Raw genomic sequence first — 20,532 nt, 5'->3', positions numbered from 1 at the left:
ACTATTTTATTTTGTAGTAGTTTGTTTCATGGATGTAGATCGATGTAGATGATCCATGGTTTGTTTACGTTGAAAAGAAGTCCCGCCTTCCTCTCTCCAAGAGCTGCTGTGATTGGTCCACTCACCTGCTTAACAATCCAACAGGCCAATCAGCGACAACGTGTGGAAACGTCATCATTAGAAGCCGGACGAAAGTGTCACATGTGTCAACCAACCTCTGAGCTCCTGTTGGAAGTACGAACAGCGTTTTTTCTTCTTTTTTAGGTAAATAATGCAGTAAACAAAGTGTAGAGATGAACGTACGAGCGGTTACTGAGTGTTATCACGCGTGACTCACTGTTTTAAACGTCGTCTGACGTTTTTATTATGAATACGGTGCATTTAAAGCTGAGGTGCTTTACGTTACTGTTGGTTAAAGGCAGCGCTCTTCCTCCTGCTGCTGCTGCTGCTCCGCCGCTGGCACGCTGGGATACCCGCACTGTTCTCCACTTTTTCCGAACAATGGCGACTAATAATAATAATATTAATAGAAATAACAACAATAATTTTAATATCAGTGATAATAACCCGGGAACGAGACAGCAGAAGAAGGCCAAACAGAAGGAGCCGCTGCGGAGGCTGAAAGCCAAGGAGAGCAGGAACAAACGAGGGGACGTTCACGGACCGTCCACGGTTTACCTGCAGGTGGTCGGTGCCGGGAGCAGAGATAATGCTGCGTCACTTTACGTCTTTTCTGAATACAACAGGTAACGTTACTGTTTACAGACACACGTGCACACCTCCTAAAACCACCTTTCACCCACGTGTCACATCTTTGACTGGAAACAATTAGAGCAACTTACATTTTACTGTAGTAATTTTCATATGAGGCCACTGTGTAGCTCTACTTTACTAAACTGACAACTGATTTACACAAGGAGTGGACATTACATCCAATCCAATCCAGTCTAATCCAACTTTATTTGTTGAGCTCTTTAAAGCATCCACAGTGGACCAAAGTGCTGCACAGAATAATAAACAAAAAGCATCAGAAATAAATGACATACCTGCTTACATAAGGCATACAATTACATACCGTATAAAATAAAATGAAATAAATTTTAAAGTAAAGGCATACAACATGGGTAAACACAATAGCTGTACAATAAAATAAGATAAAAATTAAATTAAGAGGTGGGTTTTAAGAAGATATACAAGAAACAAGCAGAGACGAGGCCTGTCTGATGTGTTGAGGCAGATCGTTGCATAGTTTTGGAGCTGCAACAGCAAAGGCACATTATAAATAAACCTACAGATATCTACTGTAGGATCCCTGAAAGCCTAACGCAGATGTAACAGATGTTTTATTCCCCAGTAGTCTTCATTTTACCATCTGCATCACAAACACTTTCCTCCTCTCTGCTGCAGGTACCTGTTCAACTGTGGCGAGGGAACACAGAGACTGATGCAAGAGCACAAGTAAGCTGACCCATCGTCCATCACCGTGTGAACACGAACAGAGATGATGTCAAAGAACCAGAGGGTTAATAATATGAAGGTTTATTTTATTTTACTTTCCTCCGACAGACTGAAAGCTTCTCAACTGGACAACATCTTCCTGACCAGACTGAGCTGGGAGAACGTGGGAGGTTTATCAGGTCAGTCACATCTGATCACCTGCAAGATTAAATAATCCATATTATTGACTATAGTGGTCAATAATAACACACTGACTACCTACTCTGTATTGAAGTAGATATCACCAGTGTTCAATCAATGTGAATTTACAGAGATTTAACAGCTGAATCTGAAGAACCCTAAAGGTGGTACTGTACTAGTACAGTAGGTCAATGTTGGTCACAGTTTTTTGCTGCCCCAAAGTGGCCAAAATTAGTTACTACAGGTGCAAGGAAATGTGATCATAATTGTTTTTATTAAAGAAGAGAGGCAGAGGCAAGATTTTTTTTATCTTAACTAATAACTATGCTACATTTTTTCCATAATTAAACAGCTTTGGAGTAACTGTGATGGTTTAACAAATGACATGTTACTTGTTACGAGGTAAAATGGAGGCTCTCTTGGCTTTGCAAGACAATGGTAGATTCCGTCACTTTAGATGTGTAACAAATAAAAACTTTTGTGCACGTTATACTATACAGATTAGTTTATTTATGCAGGTAGAGCTGCAGCAAAGTATGAAGATGTTTTCTGTTTTTTGTTTTTCTGCAGGGATGATTTTAACTCTGAAGGACACTGGTGTTCCTGAGTGCGTCCTCTCTGGACCTCCAAAGCTGGTGAGCAACTGGATCCCACAGTACAAACTGACAACACACATGAACAATACTGCTGTTTATTCTTATTCTTTGCCTTTTTTTTCTTTTTAATCAAAGGAGAACTATGTGAACGCCATCAAGTCATTTTCTGGACCGCTGGAAGACATCAAGCTGTGTGAGTCGACTTCTCTGAACTGAATTGAATTGTTTACATCATATCAGTGTGGTTATTTACTGTGTTGTGTTCCTGCAGCGGTTCGACCGTACACTTCAGAGACGTACACAGACGACACAATGACGGTTTGTCAAGTGCCAATATTTGGTGAGTTCAGATGTCACAAAGTCAGTCACTCAACTTCTCAGTGTGTGTGTTGATCATCAGCTGAATCTTTATCTCTCTCTCTCTCTCTCTGCAGCCCAGTCGTCAGGCAGCCCATCCCAGAGACCGGCTTCTCCAACGAAGGACAACGTTCACAACAACAACAGCAGCAGCAGAGACAATCCTGGAAGTCCAGGTGAGTCCAGGACCTGTCTCTTATCTGTCATCCGCGGAACTTTGAGGATTTGCAAAAACTCAAAATCTTACCAAGAATATTTTGCCTATTTCTAGGCAAAATGTCATTTCCAGTCAAAACAAATCTAGTTATACCTAAAATAAGACTCCTCACATTAAAAAGTAGCTTGTTTTTAGACACTTTATACTGTTTTCAAGCATATTTTCACTTGAAATAAGTAGAAAAATCTGACAGTGAAGTTTTTCTTTCTTATTACAAGCACAAAAAACTTGCTTTCACTGGCAGATTTTTCTACTTATTTCAAGTGGAAATTAGTTTGAAACAAGTAAAATTATCTAAAAACAAGTTCATTTTTAGGTGATGAGTCTTATTTTAAGTGGAAAGAGATTTGTTTCGACTAGAAATGAAACATTTTGACAAGAAATAGGACAGATATTCTTGGAAAGATTTTGAGTTTTTGCAGTGTGCACAAGCTGAATCTGAAATCCTGATCCAAGTTTCACCTCCTTAGTTTCTGTTGCAACAACCTGGATGTTAGTTCTTGAGAAATTAAAAGTTCCTTATATGTACAGTTTACGAACTCTGTCTGGTACAGTACCTCAAGGAGTTCATAGATTCACTCTCACCACCTGACTGATCCTCAACCTGTCAATCAGCCAGTTAGATCCAGTTGTAATAATGTTCAATGTTTAATGTTTCTGTCTTGATGTGACACAGTAGAAACTAAAGAGCCCGGTGCAGAAATGTGTGTGTTCATTATTCTTGTGTGTTTCTTTGAAGGTGAAAGAAGAATAACAGCTGCAGACACGTCCTTGGTGGTCGCCTTTATATGTAAGGTAGGAGGACACAGTAAAGATGATGTGGATCCTCGGTGTGTGACGTGCAAACTCACAAACTTTGTATCTGACTTTCTTCCTCTTATATTATTTTTTTTTATTCTTTAAACTCTTTTACAGCTTCATCCCAAGAAAGGAAATTTCTTAGTGGCTGAAGCTCGGGAACTGGGTCTACCTGTGTGAGTGCTTCTTCTTTCAATGTAATAAGATTTTGGTTAACATGAGGGGACATTGTTGTGGTTTTACTGAAAGAAAATGATATACAGTTCAGTTGTATTGCATTGAAATCATGGAATGAAATTATTACAGTTTATTGTTCTATTCTCCATATATATGATGTATATATATTTTTCATTTCTTCCTTTCATTTCAAACTGATCGCCTGTCAGTCTGAGTAAAAGATGATTGTCTTATTTTGAAGACAACAGTTCAGTGCTGAGCTCACTGACTGACAAACCCGTTGCATTTCCTGTCACTCCTTCAGAATAAAAGTCAAGTCGTGTCTCACTATTTGAATGGTTTTAATGTGAAGCTGCAGAAGGAGTTGTTCAATTTGTATCAACAGCAATCATGTCATTTCTGCAAATACTGTTACATATTAATTAGTGGGTTATTGGCTCATTCATCATATTGTTACCTCATTCAATGACAGATAACGACTTAACAGACTTTTAATCAAATGAAAATCTCTGGTTAACCAGCAGCACAAAACACAAATAGGTTCAAATTACAAACAATATTTTTTCTTCTTTGTTTAATTAAATAAAATCAAGATATAGATGGATATCAATCAAGATAAAATAAATAAATGTTTCTTCTCTCTCTCTCTCATACCTCCTCCCCTCTCAGAGGCACCGCAGCCATCGGGCCGCTCATCGCAGCTCTGAAGTCGGGGAAAAGCATCACATTCGAAGGGAAAGAGGTTCAGTATGAAGATGGACTCTCAGTGGTTCTCACTGCAGCTCCTGACTGAATCAGTATCTGATCCTAGATCTCCCTTTCCCTCGTAGATCCGGCCCGAGCAGGTCTGCACTCCCACTGACCCGGGGCCAGTCTTTGTGATCGTCGAGTGTCCGTCTGAGGAGTTTGTCGAGGCCGTCTGCTCCAATCAGCTTCTGGGAAGGTGACGTTGATCATCAGAGCTGCATATGTTCAGATCTCATTAAATATATAAGGCGGGGAAAATAAGTATTGAACGCGTCAACATTTTTCTCAGAAAATATATTTCTAATGGAGCTATTGACATGACATTTTCACCAGATGTCAGCAACAAACCAAGTAATGCACATATACAAAGAAATCCAAACATTTACCGTATGTCCATAAATTAAGTAATGTGTAATAAAGTGAGATGACACAGGGAATAAGTATTGAACACATGAAAAGGTTTGGAAAATCAAGAAAGCAGCTGGAGTCTGTCATTATATAGAGAGTAATCCTGTCCCCTATCAAAGTAATATCAGCTGGTTTAGTCCAGTTGACGCCTATGAAAAGGTTTCTCATCACCAATGTGTCACACAAGAGGCATCTCATGATGGGGAAAAGCAAAGAGCTTCTCAAGACCTTCAGAAACTTATTTTGTAGAACATACTGATGATACTGATACAGATGTGGCTGAATGCACCGTTTTATCCGTTAATGCCGTTATCTGGAACTGAAAAGAACAACATTTTACCATAAACTGGCCACGGCCAGGTGCTCTCTTCGCAAGATTTCTGACAGAGTCAAAAGAAAATACTTATTTCCCCGCTGTATGTGTGAAAACATGTGTCTGACTTTCCTGTGTCGTCACCATCTAGTCACCAGACGGGCGGGACGGAGGACGCTGCAGCTCTGGTCGTCCACATGACTCCAGAGTCTGTTCTGGAAACAGATCGATACAAACAGTGGATGGAGAGGTTTGACTTCTTCTCTCTACTTTGAAACTCAACTCGTCAGTCAGAGACTCTGCTGCTGCTTCTTTTTTACTTTGGCAGTTCAGTTTGACAGAGAAAGAGCGAGGCTGAAGTTTCTCTCTGTGTTTTTTTTTTCAGGTTTCCATCCACGACGCAGCACCTGATCCTTAACGAACAGGCACGAACGGTTCACAACATCAGAAGTCACAAGATTCAAGCTCAGCTCAACATGATTCACCCCGAGATCTTTCCACAGCTCACGTCTTACAAAGCAAAGGTAACACACAGAGCCTGTAACAACCAACACACACATGAATCATGATATTTAATTTGTAAAAAATCTACATATCCGCTAAGCACTTTATTAGGAACACCATACAGTATTAACTCTGGATAGTTCCTCCCTTTGAGCCTCATTCAGTGTTTCAGCTCCATGTTGATGTGACTGCATCACATCATGATGGCTGCGTGTTCATGCTGCCAATTTACTGTTTGACCACATCCTAAAGATGTTTTTTTTTTCTGGATGCAGATGAAACCAGTTTGAGGCGACTTTTACTTTGTGACAAGGAGCAATCAATTTAGCTAGTAAAAGCTCATAATAACAAATAAAACATGTACATAACAACAGCTCATGATGGCAGGTGACACATAGCAAAACACTGGCATGCAGACATAACATGCAGACAAGGGGGGGAAAAAATGTAGATAGCACATAGAGCTATGACATTAGCACAAACAGTAACAGACATTAAAAAGCAGGACATGCAATGGCAAACATAAGGAAACAGCACGAACAATAACAAGCATTGGAAAACAGGACATGTATATAAGACAGTGACAGACATGACGAAGCATAATGTGGTTCACATGATTAGTGGGTGCATGATTTTCTGCCACTTTTTCATTTTAACTATCTAAATAAAACAGAAAAACACTAGGATGCACTTGGATGTGTTATAATACATTCATGTGTATTTGCAACACAAGTGTTGTCAAGTTAATGAAGATGTTTTCAGCAGTTTTTTCTTATGTTGCAGCAGTGCACTGAGCCCTCAGGGCCACCGTACTAACAAGCACTTGCTGTGGGCATCTTTACCTGATCTCCTTGCAGTTATTATAGCAGTTAGAATATATTTTATTGCTTTGGCCAAGCCGTCCGACAGCTTTATAATATAATGTCCAGTGTTGGTGAGTCTGTGTCCACTCAGGTTTCTGATCCTGGCCGACAGGAACCTGGCGTTGTCCTCTAATGGACACAACAAGGCTGTGGACATGTTTTTCGTCCTGAAAACCTCCTCAGAGCTGCTGCTGTTGCTGCTCTCTGGATGTTTTGGAGTAAAAAAAAAACAAAAAAACCTAGAGACTGTTGTTGTTTTTTGTGTTAACGTCCCAGGAGACCAGTCTGACACCGACAATCACATCACGGTCAAAGTCACTGAGATCACGTTGTTTCCCCTGAGAACAAAGGGAGGTTTCTGTCCACTGTTGGTCTGCCTGTTCTTAACAAAGTCCTTGGCTGGCGAGCGTAGATTTCTACTTCTGCCTTAACGACGGGAGTTCACAAAGTCATAAATCAGGTGCGGTACATAAAGAAAACATCAAAAACATGTTTCCTTCCCCCCCTCAGGATCCTCCGGCTGCCCTGCAGGTCCCCAGCGTCAGAGCCGAGTGTCTGCTCAAGTTCCAGCTCAGGCCCGTAATGGAGTGGCAAAGGTTAGTTTGTCCTTCAATCCCCCCAATTTAGCCGACATTACTCTGCAGCTCCGAGCGCTGCCTTGTCACAGAAAACAATCTGGAATGGACCATTGCACTCGGCCTCTTTCTTCTTTTTTAAAACTCGTCTTACAAGTGTCAGTGTTTCTCTCTTTTTTTTTTTTTCTTCCCCCCCTCTGCACTGTTTCTGTCAAGTACTGTAGAGGCACATCAAGGTCAGATGTGAAACGAATCCTTGTTTTCCTCGCCTCGTGTTTTTTTTTGCGGGCAGCGGTGTGTGTCTTCTTGACTCTGTATCTCATTCATTAGAGACGCCATCCCCTCCTGCAACGCCGAGGAGTTTGTGAAAGAAGCTTCAGAGGTCCCAAACTTTCTGGAAGAAGTGGACAAGTGCAGGAAGATCTGCTCCACTGATGCAGCAGCAGCGCTCGCCGGTCAGTTCTCCTCCGGAAATAATGTAGAGAGGGGTTAGGGAGTGTGGTGGGCTCAGTTTTTAAAGGGATAGTTCAACAATTTGGCAAATTGGTCCATTGCCATAATTCCTATAGTTTTAGGAGTAGGTTTGTTACCTTTAATTGTCGGTGCAAGCTATTTTTAGAACGGTGGAGCAGAGCCGCAAGCTGCTCAGAGCTACGCTACGGAGGCTAATAGCGTGGTGAATGTGCAGGTCACAACTGAGCGTTTTGGAGTTGTTGAATTGTGTAATTGATGAGTTTGATGAGGGAAACCAAGAAATCCCATGAGCCTCCGTAGCGTAGCTCTGAGCAGCTCACGGCTCTGCTCCGCCGTTCTAAAAATAGCTTGCACCGACAATTAACGGTAACAAACCTACTCCTAAAATGGGAAAAGTATATTTTTCACTCCTTTTTAAATTAAACTTTAAATTTTTTTTTCTTTGCATTTTTAATAATCGCACAAGTTTTCTGCTGCAGGGCGAGGAGAAAAATACCCAGAGGTGGTTTTCCTGGGAACAGGATCGGCTCTGCCAATGAAGATCAGAAACGTCAGCGGCACTTTGATCAACATCAGGTATGGATCTGTTTCATTTTGATCAGTTTATACAGTTTAAAAATCACCATTTTTATCTGCATGTGTCCTAAATGGATTCCCTCCTCTCTGGCCTGTTGGTCGTGTCTGTACCTGTCTGTAGTCCGACTCAGTCGTTGCTGTTGGACTGCGGAGAGGGAACCTTCGGTCAGCTCTGCAGACACTACGGGGACAATGTGGACGACGCTCTCTGCAAAATATCGACCGTCTTCATCTCTCACATGCACGCTGATCACCACACAGTAAGCAGCTGTGCACCACGTTGAACTGACCAATACAAACCACATCTGCTCTACACAACTTCTAATCCACTTTCACTTTCACCACTTTTGTCTCAGGGGCTGCTGAATTTACTGTATCAAAGGGAACGAGCTCTGGTAAAAATGAATATATTCTTCTAAAAATTGCATCAAAATTAGGGTTGAAATCGTACTTATTTTACTCATGTTGCTCAGGTTTGTTTGGAAGTTAATGTATCAAACAGCTAAAAGTATTTGTTGTACAACATCCTACGTGTGAAGTTTGACTAACTGTGTCGTATTTATGTCTCTAGGCAACTTTAGGAAAGACGTTCAGCCCCATCTACCTGATCGCTCCGGGTCAGATCATGATGTGGCTCAACCAGTATCACGACCACTGTGAGGAGATCCTGAAGCATATCAAGTAGGTGGACACAGATGTCGAAAGAAACACTCCACTTGTCCATAAAAAGAAACATTGGTCCTCTCTTCTGATTGGCTGACGGTTTTCTGAATTATCTATTACAAACAAAGCAGATTTCAACTTAAACACTCAGAGAAACCAAATCCTTGAAGATGAGATAGTAGGTCCAGGTGGGCGGTTTTAAAGCTCAGTCTCTGAATACAGACTCTAACTCTTTTTATTTCTCTGGACTGAGGCTTTGGTACTTTCACAGTATTAATACAGGAGAACCCAGACCTGGACTTTTTTTTTTTTTACTATACGAGACCTTTAACTTTAAAGCACAATGACACGTCCAGCTTAGACTGATGAAATTTGTCCTACAGTGGCCACCATAAATGTCGTTAACCTCACGATCTTTCCTCTGCTTCTCTTATTAAAGTTTGCCATCAATCTCTTCCGCCCTCGACCCCACACTTTTATTTTATCTCTTCATCATCTTTAATGTCGTCTGTTCTGCTTCTCAGTCTCGTCCCGAACCGATCTCTGACCGATGACGCCGAGCCGCCCAAACAGTGGACGATGTCCCTCATCAGAGCGCTGCTGGAGAAGAATGATCTGAAGAAGGTCTGCAGCTGTTTGAGCGTGACGTCCGTCAATATCACTGATTTATTTTTAAAGATACTCATCATTTTGTTTGTTTGTGCATCAGTTCCAGACGTGCACCGTGCGTCACTGTAAGAACGCCTTCGCCTGCAGCTTCACTCACCAGTCGGGCTGGAAAATGGCTTTCTCCGGTGACACCATGCCATGCGATGGATTGGTACACATCGGTTAGTAGCGCTCCGAGTGATTACTAGTCCATTTCTCACTGAGGTGTATCTATCTACACAGACACACTGTAGGTAATAGCAAATTGAGCATGTGCTTTCAATATCTCTGAGATTCATATAAAGGTCATCTTTACCGGAGCTCCACTACGCGGGGTTGTTCTGAATAATTTATCGGATATTTCTTAATGCTTTCGATCACTCTCGCAGCTGCCAGCCTCTTCTAATGGCTCCTGTGGGATCCCACTTCATTGACTCCTCTTAAATTGCTTGACTGGATTCGGTCCAAGCAGAGCCTCCGCACAGGCAGCGAGTGTATCCCATGCCTGTTCATTATAGATGGTTCGGCTCAGCAGACAAACAGGGCGTGCCAGTTCTTGATTACGTCGACCACCTGATTGATTTCCTGCGGGACGGAAGGAGACTGTAAGTGCTGGATTGTGATTCAAGCCTCTCTCTCTCTCTCTCTCTCTCTTTCTCTCTCTCTTCCTGCAGGAAAGAACGCAACCTTACTAATACACGAGGCCACGCTGGAGGACGGGATGGAGGAGGAAGCTGTGGAGAAGAGGCACAGGTGAGTAAAAATGTTAACCAAGTAGCTCTGCAGGGCTTTAATGTAATTTATGTAAATGAATAAAGTGGTTGAAAAAAAAAGGAAGATTGCAGCAGTTACAGCTCCGTGTCAGCCTATAAAAGAAAGGTACTTTACTGGCTGTTGGAGGTTGCAGTTATCTTTTTGAGTAGCTTGTTAAATTTCCTAACCCTCCATAGACAATTGCCATTGATTTTTTTTGTGTGCAGCTTCTTGTGGTGGTAGAATGAGCATCAGTCTCCACAAAAGCGTCTTTTATGTCTGCAGAAAAACAATACTCCCACTGAAACGTTCCCTCGCTGAAATACAACCTCGGTCTGAAAGCAGCGTAACGTAAACCTCCGACTTTTTTACGCCTCTTGTTGTTTCTGAAAGCACGACCTCCCAGGCCATCGACATCGGCATGAAGATGAACGCCGACTTCATCATGCTGAACCACTTCAGCCAGCGCTACGCCAAGATCCCGCTCTTCAGCGAAGACTTCACCGACAGAGTGGGAATATCGTTCGACCACATGAGAGTGAGTAAGAAGCGCGGACGCTTCGGGAACTTCATGTAGCTGTGCTCAGTCATCCAGCAGACGTGTGTGGTGTCTGCAGATGATTCAGCAATCTGAGGGTTTCACAAACACTCAGATGTCTGCAAAACATCCTCTGTCCAGACAGTTTATCTACTCAGACCTCAGATATACTGTACATGCACAGCACTGCTGCCACGTGATTGGCTGATTACATGAATGCAACTATTTTGACTGAAATCAGTATTGAAAACTGTTGCGTATTTAAAACGAGCTTCAAATACTTGGTTAGATTCTTACAGATTTGTTTATTATAAAATGTTTGATCAGATGTTTTCTGACCTAGAATATGAAAATTTGAAAAGTTTTAGAGCACGTCCATTTCATTTTTGCTATTTAACAGCAGAATTAACAGTCTCATGGTTCAAAGGGATCGCACTGTTTAATTATTCATGGGACATATCAGATAATAAACCAAATGTCCCCTAACGTTAATTCTTTATCAGAATAAGTAATTCCAACTAAAAGTCCACTTATAATAAAAAGTTATTGTTATGTCATATCATGTTGGTTGTCACAGATATGGATTTGCTGACAGTTTAACATCAAAATATGATTTTATCTACAGCAAGTGTAGAGTTTTTCTCCCTTTGACTTAACGGTGAATCTTCTGATTGAGGCCTGTGTAAATTGTTCCATTACATTTAGACTTTTCACGATTTCCAAGTTGTGACATTTACGGTTAAAATGTACAGAAATAAACATTTAATCTGTGACAAAGCTACATATTGTTCTTTGCTGTGTCTAAAATGACCTGGAGTCAGGTGTGTTTGCCTGAACAGCTACATTTAAAAGTTTTTCTGTTGCTTTAGTTTAGATTTAGGGCTGTATAGAAGTAGACTGACAGATGTGACTCCTCGGTCCTCTGCCTCAGTATCTCTGAGCCTCACTCTTTCAAGAGTGAACATTTAGACCGAGAACGGTCTCTTGACCATTTTCTCCATTTCCTCTTTTCTCAGATTCGCTGTGGAGACTTTAAAATCATCCCCAGGCTCATTCCAGCACTGAAAGCCCTATTTGCCGATGAAATTGAAGAGATGGAGGAGAGAAGAGAGAGGAGAGAGCTGAGGGAGCTGAAACACCCGAGAGGCAGCAGCTCTGAGGGGAACAGTGAGCAGAAGACGACTGGAGTGCCGGCGGCGACGGCGGCGACAGCGGGTCGAGCTGCCAAACGAGACCAGGAGGAGGCAGCAACACACAACGTAGACACGAAGAGACAAAAAACCTCTTTCAGCAACTGAGCTCAGAGAAAAAGACTTAAACCGATCTAGACTTATTTAATTTAAATGAAGAGAGTTTTATTTGGCTTGTGTGGTTTGATTGAGAAACATTTCTACTTCCTGCACTGACGTGAACAAATCTGAGCTACAGTGAGTTTTCTTTTTGTTTGTTTTTCATTAAACAGAATAAAGCAATACCACTCAATCTGGAGCTTCAAACACTTATGTCTAATCTTTTTTTTTTGCAATAGAGCCAAAATGTGTAGCTGCACTAATTAGTAAAAACCCATCCTCTCAACATATGTCAATGTTCATATGTCTGTGGAGGGCGTGAGTGAGTCAAGGGGCCATTGTCAGCCCAGATGTGCCTGTAATAACATCTGGATGGAGAGGACTAACTGATTTAAAGAAAGTTTTAACCAGCAGAGATTACAAACTCAAAATTGGAGAAATAAGCTTCGGTGAGTTTTATGGTTATGGATGAAACCTAATTAGCAAAAAATTGTGAAGTTTCCCTCTCACAGTGATTGTTTATCTTCATGAGAATCATAAAAAGTATAAATTTCTAATAGCAGCAGCGGCTGTAAAGCTCAATTGTTGCAGGATATTGGAAAAACATCATAAGAGCGCGTCTAATTTATTGAGAAGTAACTTTTACCGTTGGTGAACCCAGTGGAGCCGAGGCTGAACCGGATGTGACGTAATGCAGTTGGATCTCAATCATTGATTCCCTACTTTATTCTTTTGGTTAAAAGTAATCCAGGCTTCATCAAGACAAATTTCAGTAGGATATTTTAGGATGTGAGACACGGTGTGTTTTTTTATTTAGGTGTTTTGCCTCTAACTTCTTCTGGCTCTATAAAAACACTGATTCATCCAAAATTGTGGCCCAGACTGAAACCAAACAAGCTGTTTGATGGGCAGCTATGGTCCCCAGATGATTCATTAATAACTTTGGTGATCAATCTGGACTAACATGTTAATTTGTCTTTAAAGCATTAGCTGAGCTTAGACCTTTACATTTAGGTTTAATAAATTAAGCATTGGACCAAATGAATTCAAGCTAAACACATTAAAGTGTCTGTGAAACTAATGATCCCAGCTGTAAGATGCTGGACATGGTAAACAGATCCGCTAAGCACCACCACAACAGAACAGACTGACCGAACCACCATCATCCTTTAGGTTATCAATTGCTCTTTCAGTACTAAGCCACTTTAGCCTTCCTGCTAATTTAAATAACTACAGTCTTGCAGGCTTGTTCAGGTGTGTTCAGGTTATACAGGTGTACTTCTATCACTGTTGGTGATTCTGACAATTAAGATCCTAATAAGGAATCAGCCTCACATCAACGTAAACATTTTAAATTAAGCTCCTCTTCTGTTCTGTTCATCATTTATCAACACAATGATAAAAGTATATATAAGAAATGTAATGACTAATGCATGCTATAATGTATAGGCCTAATCTACACATTGAGTCAGTATAACACAGTAAAACAAACATAATACATTTTTATAAAAGGTTATAATTGTTGACTTTGCATTGGTAAAAAAAACTGCGTCACTGTTTACAAACACAATACAGTATGTTATAAAACCATTAATGAAATGCTTATGTCATGGTTATAGCTTCTTCACGATATCCTCATATACCCTTGGGCACTTAAATCACTTACATTTCAAATTCATAAAAAGGAGGGAAATTGGTTTATTCTTGACCAAAATCTCCTGCTGTGATTTGATTTTGAGACTTTTTGTGTCGCTCTCCACAGCATCAGATCCTCCTCACAAATTCAACATAATGGAAAAGTTAATCTCTGAGCTGCAGCACATCGAGGCTGCATGGGGACCACAGCGACACGGCGGACACTTCCACTTCAGTCCACATGGGGGCTTCAGTGAGCCATCAGAGCTCAGACCAACCACTGACTGAAGCCTAGAGGGTAAAAAAAAACAAACATCTGCCAACATGGTAATAAGCTCATGAGGAATCACTTATTATCTCCTGCCACTGGAGGGAGCGGTGGCTGCAGGAATCTCCCCCAGCTCCTGGCAACAGGGAGAGGGTTCGGTGAGTCGTTGCAGCCATCAGGAGTTACTCCAGATTTTTGCTTGTTGTGTTCAGGATCAGAAGCTTCTGAGATACGGTTTAGTTTGGTTTGGTTTTGTGTTTGCAGCCCTGTTTTGATTTGACATGTGACACTATGTGCCATCCGCATATACAGTATACAGTCTGCAGGCATGAATGCACTTTGATTTCAGATGCTTGACCTTTCAATTATAGAAGAAGTGGTGCTCCGAGAGAAAAAGATCTATCACCGCCTTGTTTTCCAGCCCTTCACTATACTTACTTGCATCTGGATTTTTTTTCCCTTTCTTTCTTTTAAGCCATCTGTTCCAACGGTCAGTGATAGTTCAACTCTAATTCAAGGCCAAATGTGGAGCTGACAGAGAGGATCCCCCTCTCCCTTCAGATAAGACAGGTGCCAGGACTCTGAAGTAAATGTGAATTTTCAGAGATTAGTGGGCTGAGCGGTGGGTGGAGCGGTGGGCCAGCGATTAGCCTATTTTCTGGAGTGTGAAGCAGTGAGATGAAGATGCATTGCTCCTGAGCCCGAAGTCCATTTAGGGGTCTTTTTTTTTCTTCTTGCTGCTGCTGCTGCTGCTGCTGCCGAGGCCGCCTCTATCAGAAGAGGCATGGATGATAAGCAGGAAGGGAGCAGAAATGGGTTTTGACATACGCATTGCAGAGTCAGAATGGTGGATTGATAGACCTAATCATCACTTGACCAGCGGTGGACCACTGCAAATGAATATTGAAGGCACAATTCCAACGTATTTATCACGCTGCATTTAAGAGAAACCACCTGAGGGTCTTTTTTGAAGCCTATTTTTGGGGTCAAGCATACTTAGACTTAAGGCAAGAGGATATGTATGTGTGTTGGTCCTAGTAGAGAGAACAACCACAGAGGAGGTTTTAGCATTTGGGCGGTTGTTTTTGTCAAACGCTGCAATGAAACAAGATACAGTCATGCAACTTTAAAGGTGTCGCTTAAATGAGCCTGCAGGTCTGACTCATTGATCAGGGCATCAACATGTTGATGAGACTTGTGGCTGATGAGTAAGATTGCCTCATAATTTCCATATATTTTTTGCAGGTTTGGAGCCACTTCCTCCACTTCTTATGTGTAAAACCAACCAAAATCCAAAATAAGTCAAAGAGGTAAGTTTAAGAGTAAGTTTCTTACCTTTAATTGTCGGTGCAAGCTATTTTTAGAACGGCGGAGCAGAGCTGCTCAGAGCTACGCTACAAAGGCACATGGGATTTCTTGGTTTCCCTCATCAAACTCATCAAATACACAATCCAACAACTCCAAAACACTCTTGTGGACAAGTTGTGACCTGCACATTCACCACGCTATGAGATAATAACAGAATGTTACCAGACAGAGTTGTTTTCGAGGTAAATTCATGCAAAACCGCTGATGTGCGTTCCCATCGGGGGCAGTTTTTCGGCAAGCAGTCTCTGCATTTGCCTCAAAAACAACTGTCTCGTAATGTTATGTTATTATCTCATAGTGTGGTGAATGTGCAGGCCACAACTTGTCCCCGAGAGCGTTTTGGATTTGTTGGATTGTGTATTTGAGGGTAACCAAGAAATCCCATTAGCCTCTGTCTGAGCAGCTTGCGGCTCTGCTCTGCTGTTCTAAAAATAGCTTGCACCGACAATTAAAGGTAACGAACCTACTCCCAACACTATAGGGATTATGGCAATAGGCCAATTTGCCAAAATATTGAACTATCCCTTTAAGGGTTGCACCAGTCTTCAGGTGCACTGTTCACTTTTGGACAAAAAATGGCCTGAAAAAGCCACAGGACTGTAGGTCCAACCCATGGGTCGATATGTTTACATGGCCTTATCCGTTTTAAATGTTCCTTGTGTTGACCCTAACAAAGACCTCAAGTCGAAATGCATCATAGTAAAAGCTCTGTTGCTGGATTCGTTGTAGCTTCGGACATAATTTCTACTGGTGGGTCAAATGAACCAGAGCAGTTTGGGTCATTAGTTGAACGCCCGCCTTAGTATTTTGTCCTCTAACTTGGGGGTTTGTTTGAAACCTCTTCTGGTCATCGGTCACCATGTTCCCAGATTTTAACACTTCACTTCATTATCGTCAGTGCTGAGGATCCACATCATCAAGGCTCTTTTTTCTATTTTTTTTTTTTCTTGTTAGTGTCGAGTCTGTTGGTGACTAATGAAGCCTTTTGGCATGAAAGGTTTCCCCTACAATGGCGGCCGTGTGAGACCAGAACTCAGTCTGGGAGAAAGTGCCGGCAGTTCGTGCTTCTCCGGCTCATTAGTCGTTCGTTTATCAATGATGTTGCTCGGTCAGAAGTTTGTTTCGTCTACCAGCTGCGATCCACAGTTTATTTGGTTGAATGTTTAAAGTTGTTTTTAAACGGCAGCTCTGGATGGTTAATTACGTGGTTCACTGTAAATTATGAAAATATTTGTTTCCATTTGTTCACAGGTTTTTTGAGATATCTGTCCCCGCCCCAGTACAATGGAGACAAATGAGATCTTGTTTCTGATACTCAGAGTAATAAAATTTCATTTATAAACATTTTTAGATAATCCAACATTGATATTTCATCCCAGAAATAATGTCCCAGTATAACTCTGATATGACTTTTTGGTTTAGCAGACTGCTGAAAGGTACGGTGGCTGAAAGGGTTCAATGCACTGCATGTTGATTTTCTTGGATTTTTTTTAAAGGTCCCATGTTGTATAAAGGCAAACGTCCATGTGTTGTTTGGTTTTAAAGTTGTTGATGTTACAGTATATTATCACTGTGAAAGTATTAAGGCCTCAGTCCACAGAGAAGCAACCTGTATTCATAAATGGATCATTAAAATGAGCTGTTTGTGATGTCACAACAAAGCAGTCGCAGTTACCGTTTTTCCCCTAATTGCGTCTAGTTGTTGGGTTTTAAAACCAAAAATATAAAGTATCTTCTCATGGATCAACTCTTCCACTCACTGCAACTTAAACACACATCTTACACTTCTCTTGTATTTCATCTGAGCCCTCTCAGGCACCGTAACTTTCAGCAAAAATAAAAGAAATCAACACTGACTCATCATCAGATGCTGTACTACAGTAGCTACCATCGCCTCTGTTGTTTTTTTTTATTCCTGGAGGGAATTCTTTTTTTAAACGAAGTATAGAGAAGAAACTTCCTGCTCCAGCCGTCAGACTGAAGACCAAAAATAACCACGGATGAGAGTTGGCGGGGGGGGGGTTAGTCATTAAAATATAACATCATCAAACTAACAGACACCTTCCCTATTCATGTTTGTCATTGTTTGTTTGGTGTGGAATGAAGGGAGACAGATCTGAACAGAGCGGGACACCACTAATCAGATACACCTCCTCCACCTGAATCCTCCGCTTCAATCCAAAGTCAATTATGCAGCCCGCTCGCCTCTCTTCACATTTTCTGCCTGGCTGCTGATTCAGAGAGCGGCCGGGCCCACCGTTCTGCTCTGGCAGGAATCAAAGTGTGAGGTAATCTGAGGGGACTGTGTGTGTGTGGGGGAAAAAAAGAGGGTGGTAGGAGTGGGGGGGGGGGGGGGGGGGGGGGGGGACCGGAGCCTCTCACAGATTGGAGGTCACACTCCTGGTCAGGCGCAGCACTGTCACACAGACAGGTCGGTAATTGTGGGCAGACGATCCATCCCATCCTCTGATCTGACCGGCTACTCCTGCATTACTGTCCGTCAGCTGTCACCTCACATCTGGATCTTCATTCAGTATAACGCTCTTCCAGGGCAGGGTGGGGGGCTTTGCAGAGTGCGTTAGCCTACAGCTGATGGATAAAGCCAGAGGGGGGCGGGGGTGGGGGGCAAATCCAAAGATTTACCCCTCCCTTCCCTTCCCTGCACGCCAGCATGAAAAGAACTGACAAACCTGAAACCAAGAGATCCAAGGCACCTCTGATAACTTTCAGACACTCCGAAAATGGCTTTTTGAAGCAGCCTTTGTGCGGGTAAAGGAGAGGAGGGGGCGACCGACCGACACAGGCCATTAATATTCCATGTATGTCTTCCTAGGTTTGCCCACCACACCACCCCACTCCTCAATCCTCACACTTGCCCCACCACCACCACCACCACCAGCATCTCCAGCACCACCGCTGCCTCACCTCACCTCAGCATGGCTGCTCTGCATTAAAAGACTGAGAGAGACAAACCTCAGGAGGCTGCATGGGAGGAAAAGCACTGGCTCTCACCTGGCCCTGCATGTGAATAAAGTGAAGATCCACTCCCACACCCCACACCTACCCACCCTCCATCCCAATCCCAACACCCCCCATCGCCCCCCAACCCTCCAGAGCAGAGAAAACAAATCAGACGCTCTGATATTCACAAGTGGTCGCCACACAAACCACCACAACCTCCACCATCCACCACCACACAGCTGCTGCAAAAGTTCTTGTTTTTCAAAACATGTTGAGCTGGAAATACCAACATTGATTTTTCATTGTTTTTGATGATTCAGATAAAGACTCACAGAGGAGCCTGCGGTGAAAAAAAAAAAAAAAGAAAGAAAAAAAATAAACAGCAAAGAAACGCTTTACATGCATTATTCCTAACTTCTGAAATAAAGTTGCCATGAGAGTTTGTGTGCAACGTGTGGATCAGGGAGATTCTCCTCAAAATATCACTCAAGCTGAGGATTATGAAGCAGCTTTTTTTTTTTTTGGGTCAAGCTTCTCATTTTTTTTTTTTTTTTATGCTTTGTTCGTGTAGGAAAACATCATAGCTGCTGCTCCTCACTGACTCAGTTTAGTGTCTGAGAGCTGGTGACTGACACAGATGTGGTTTGTAGCTTATGCTTTGGGGAATACTGATGAATTTCAGCTTTGGGAGGAGGAGAAGGAGAAAAAAAAGAGAAGAAAAAGAAGAAGAAGCGTGTAACATCAGAGAAAATGACAAAGAACAGGATGTAACAGCCTCATGCACATCTCCAGAGGTGGCATGAAGGTGAAGCACCGCTTCATTTTTCAAGTGTAGAGAGATAACTGCTGCTCTTATAGCTCTACATGATACAAAAACAACATGATAACGTTGTTTCTGATTTAATTTGAAGGTGCGTTTTAACTTCTTTAATGTAATGATGAAGCTGTCTGAGAGCTCTCCTGCCCTGCAGGTAGAGGAGAAGAGGCCACTCCTGACAGGGCAGGAATAATTTAACAGGATATAAGTGATCATTATGTTATATTATTTTACATTATATTATATTATTGGCACTGAGCTGTTGGAAACCCCATTTTCAACTGATTTTACACCCCTCATTAACTCAGACTTTTATTTTAGCGGCTCCCTGTGTAATCCACTGCAGGCCTTACGGTGCTGACATTTTCATCCTGTTAAAGCACATGAACTGATTTACAATTAAAGTCACAACAAACTCCCGCACGGGACATGAATCACTCTGATGATCCAGTTATTGAACCACTGACATGGGTTTAAAAACCGTTTCTGACCTCTGGTCCACAGTCAGACAGTAACTCATAAAGAAAGTGCTGCGAAATGTCATTTAAGCCTGAATCAGGCCACGATGACTCACTCCTATATCATGGCTGCTGCTGCTGCTGCTGCTGCTGCTGCAGGAAAACCTTGTAACTGTGATTATTTTCCTGTTTAATCCTGCTTCTGTATCCGGGAAAAAACAATTATAACTCTCTTCACAGTGACTCATGAAATCATTTTTAATCCCCCTGAATAAACATCCAGGTAGTTCTGCACCAGTCCTAATTTCAATGTAAATACAACCAGATAATGTGCGACATTGGATTTCTAAATAACCTGCAGGAAGTGGCTTATTGGTCGTGCTGGAAAAGTCGAGAAAACAGACAATCTCTAAAAATACATAATGTTATTAATTGGAATCTGCTAAAAATAACTTAAGTTATCAAATGAAATAGCTTAAATATAGAAAATATTTGCAATAAAAAGTAGAAATACTACTTAAATGACACTGCAGGGGGACTGCAGGAGCATCAGTGAAGAATCAGAGGAAGTGTGTGTTTGTGTAAGTGTGAAGGTCGTAGCATCATGTGTGACAACTTCTTCACACCCTGTTGGCTTTGAGCTGAGCTGTACCGATATTTGACAGAGGTGGTAGAAAAATAAAACACTAACTTTCCAAAAAAGAAGAAAAAAAAAAGATTCCTATGAGCTTTTGTCGCTGCCTGTGGGAACTTACAGTAAGGTGAATGTAAAACGAGCAACACACAAAAAGATTTTGCGTTTTGTTGCAAATCTTCCTTTTTTGCTTTGGGACTCTGACAGTCCGCCGTGATGAAGACGCTGCCTGCTGCAAGAAAGCAGCTGCTGCCGGT

At 41.9% G+C, this 20,532-nt stretch overlaps 1 protein-coding gene across 1 annotated transcript; it reads left to right on the top strand.

Moving 5' to 3' along the window:
* Positions 1-198: 198 nt before the first annotated feature.
* Positions 199-12,310, top strand: elac2 (elaC ribonuclease Z 2). Its single transcript, XM_083976599.1, has 24 exons — positions 199-746; positions 1,408-1,458; positions 1,567-1,637; positions 2,209-2,273; positions 2,370-2,427; positions 2,506-2,574; positions 2,669-2,767; positions 3,548-3,603; positions 3,724-3,782; positions 4,453-4,525; positions 4,614-4,726; positions 5,403-5,501; positions 5,637-5,775; positions 7,129-7,214; positions 7,524-7,648; positions 8,147-8,243; positions 8,365-8,503; positions 8,600-8,638; positions 8,815-8,924; positions 9,431-9,530; positions 9,616-9,736; positions 10,229-10,307; positions 10,701-10,845; positions 11,862-12,310. Exons 1-24 carry the CDS (start codon positions 367-369, stop codon positions 12,141-12,143), a joined length of 2,655 nt encoding a protein of 884 aa, XP_083832725.1. The 5' UTR covers positions 199-366; the 3' UTR covers positions 12,144-12,310.
* The last annotated feature ends 8,222 nt before the right edge of the window (positions 12,311-20,532 follow it).

This window comes from Trachurus trachurus (assembly GCF_905171665.1).
Source record: "Trachurus trachurus genome assembly, chromosome: 8".
Lineage (NCBI taxonomy): Eukaryota > Metazoa > Chordata > Actinopteri > Carangiformes > Carangidae > Trachurus > Trachurus trachurus.
This window is presented reverse-complemented; position numbering and strand designations above follow the sequence as displayed.